General features: G+C 43.0%; 1 protein-coding gene across 9 annotated transcripts in view; it reads left to right on the top strand.

Annotated features, from left to right (window-relative positions):
- Positions 1 to 2,710, top strand: part of zbtb46 (zinc finger and BTB domain containing 46) — a 60,864-nt gene that overhangs the window by 8,372 nt on the left and 49,782 nt on the right. The window contains exon 1 of one of the 9 annotated variants that reach the window (XM_032521505.1): positions 220 to 480. The exons of 5 other annotated variants lie outside the window; for them this stretch is intronic. In XM_032521505.1, coding sequence (XP_032377396.1) covers positions 435 to 480 — 46 coding nt within the window. In that variant the 5' untranslated portion in view covers positions 220 to 434. Of the gene's footprint in view, positions 1 to 219; positions 481 to 2,710 lie in introns of those variants that run through there. 3 more of the 9 variants (XM_032521512.1, XM_032521504.1, XM_032521511.1) reach the window with 3 other exon arrangements.

Raw genomic sequence — 2,710 nt, 5'->3', positions numbered from 1 at the left:
CCTCCCGATTGTTTTGGTGAGAGCGCTGGTGTGTCACGAAGGGGGTGGCGGTTGATTGGTGGTGGTTGGTGGTTTGGACAGACACCTGATACTGGCACTGCCTCACAATGTGGGAATGTGTGACTTCTTCAAAATTAGGTTTCCAAGGTGGGTGTTGTCCTTAGTGATGCACGATCATGGGAGTTTACACAGTGGACCTATTGTCTCTCCTCTCTCTTTGTGCCTATTATGTCTGGCTATGGCACTTCTGTACATGAATACATGCAGTTCTTTCCATCGCTGTCAGGAGGAAAAATATCAGTAATAGTCCCAAAAGCCTGCGAGCCATTGCAGCTGTTTATGCAAGTCAACAGGTGACAGTCAAACGTCAAACCACATTGGAGTAAACACGCTCCGAGTAAAAAGACAGACAGATAAGGAGGAGGGAAGAAAGAATGACAGAAGAGGAGAGGACACGACAGGACAGAAGTGAGGATCCAGGTGAGGCATTTGTCTGGTCGCTCTTTGTCAATCACAGTGGACACGATAGCCGCAAGACACACACACAGAAGTCCATAAAAATGTTGCCTGTTTTAAGCAATTACACTTCAGCAAAGGAAACACAACACAGAAACGAAGAAGACAAATAACTTCAATGATTTTGCATCGCCACTGATCACTATTAGAATTTACTCCGCAGAAGCCAGTCTGTGTTGAAAGTGTGGAAAAGATCGCTGAAGGGGCCGAGTCTCAGTATCGACGCTACGTATTGATGAATGTCTGTGGTGATACACTGTGCAGTATATTGAACTCGCAAGTCTCACAGACAAAATTAAGTGTCCTCCATGTCCAGTTCTTAAGTAGTTGACTAAGCAACAATACAGTGGATGAGAAGCCCACCATTCCGTCTTCTATTGTTAACGTCCTGCTTCAATACTACTTATTTGTTCCCCATGTTTCACTTTTCCTTTCCCTCTTTTTTCCTTCTTGCATCTCTCGTTTCCCTCCCTTTCTTACCCTTCACTGTCTTTTCTGACTCAAAAAAAATGTGAGTCTCTATATTTAGATGCTCCTCTCCCCTTGATTTGTCTCCCTTTATCTCACCTCCTCTTTTTCTACCGTTGAAGGACAGATTTGCAAATGCGCTCCGAGATTCATCAGTGTTGTATAGTAGCTGCTTTTTGATCAGCTTGATGAGTGACAACTCAGCCTCAGGCCATTATATACAAATGTGTTTTTATAAACACTTTCTCTATCTATATGTAAATCATTTTGCTGCTCAGTAGTTGTATGGGAGACTGTAAGGGTAACGATGGTAAGTTATAAGTGAACATTACATGTTGAGGGCTAAGTTAATATAGTTAAATTATGTGTTGTCCTTGTTTGTGTGTGCTCTGGAGTGTTTGTGAATGAGATTAGCTGGGAGTGAAGTCTCTTTTAATATTTACTCAGGGGGGATGGAGGGTGCGCCTGTTGTCCTTGTGAGTACACTCTTAAGTTGTGGCTTTTTTGCTCCCCTCTTTGCATGAGCTCATTGTAAGCTGCGGCCCAGTGTAGATTTGAGAAAAATGCTTCTGTTTGCCGTCTGAAAGAGCGACAGTCATGCCAAGTTACTCTTAAACACACACACAGCCACACACACACACACACTCTCTTTCTCTCTCTCTCTGTACACCCGCCTCGGCACCAGATAGCGATTGGCCACCAGCAGTGAGTCACCATCATTCAGTCATTCACTTGCACATTCAAAAACCACACATTTTAACAAACAACAATTAGCTTTTAGTCCACAGACATTTCAGACATGTATTTCTTCAGGACTGGTATTGTTTTACAATATGTTCACTTTTTACATTTTCTTCTTCATGGTAACCCTTTGTTTCATTTCCTTCATACTGTTGACTGTGTTCTAATCTGAGACCTTTATAGCTGGTGGCTGCAGTGACTGTTTTTAACAGCTCGGGAACAGGCTGCCTGGGTCCTGCGAGGTACAGTCATGAACAGTCTTGTCTAGCGGAGTCGTGACAGGTTGCTTTTTTGCTGTGACAGGTTTTGTGTTAAGACCTATGAAAGGGTCTGGACAACCACGCACGCACACATACACACACACACACACGCACACGCACACACACACGCTCTGAGTGGCTCGTTGGCAGAGAGAGATCAGGGTGGGTGTTAAATGTGAGCTTTGAGCAGCTCCATAGCCTTATCTTGTCATCATCACTTGAGCCACCAAACCATTATGGTGCTTTTCAAAACATAATTGAGATGCCCCCCCAAATGACAAAAATGAAATGAAATGAGGTGAAAAAAGCAAAGCCATGTAAAAGCTCTCCCAAATGTAAGTTATAATAACTTCTTGCACAGAAAATCCTCTCTGGCCAAATTTATATATGGACAGCTCTGTCCACATTCAGTAGACGGTATGTGTCTAGGGTCTTGGGCTGTTATGTATAATGGTTAGGTTGCTTAATTCCAGTTATGGGAAATCGTCACCCTAACCTTAAATATTTTGAGAAGACTCCGTTCTGTTTCAACATGACAAAGATATGTGTTTTTCTCGAGTTTGGTGTGTGGGAAAATGTAACTGTCCTTCATACTCAATCCCATTGACCTTTAGGGATGAACTGGAACACCAACTATGAGCCAACATCCCTACAGCCAGGTTCTAAAGTTTATTGCAAAATTACAAGAGTGGAGGCTGTTGTAGCAGCCTATTAATACCCTTTGT

This window comes from Etheostoma spectabile, chromosome 7 (genome assembly GCF_008692095.1).
Source record: "Etheostoma spectabile isolate EspeVRDwgs_2016 chromosome 7, UIUC_Espe_1.0, whole genome shotgun sequence".
In the NCBI taxonomy this organism is placed as follows: Eukaryota; Metazoa; Chordata; class Actinopteri; order Perciformes; family Percidae; genus Etheostoma; species Etheostoma spectabile.
This window is presented reverse-complemented; position numbering and strand designations above follow the sequence as displayed.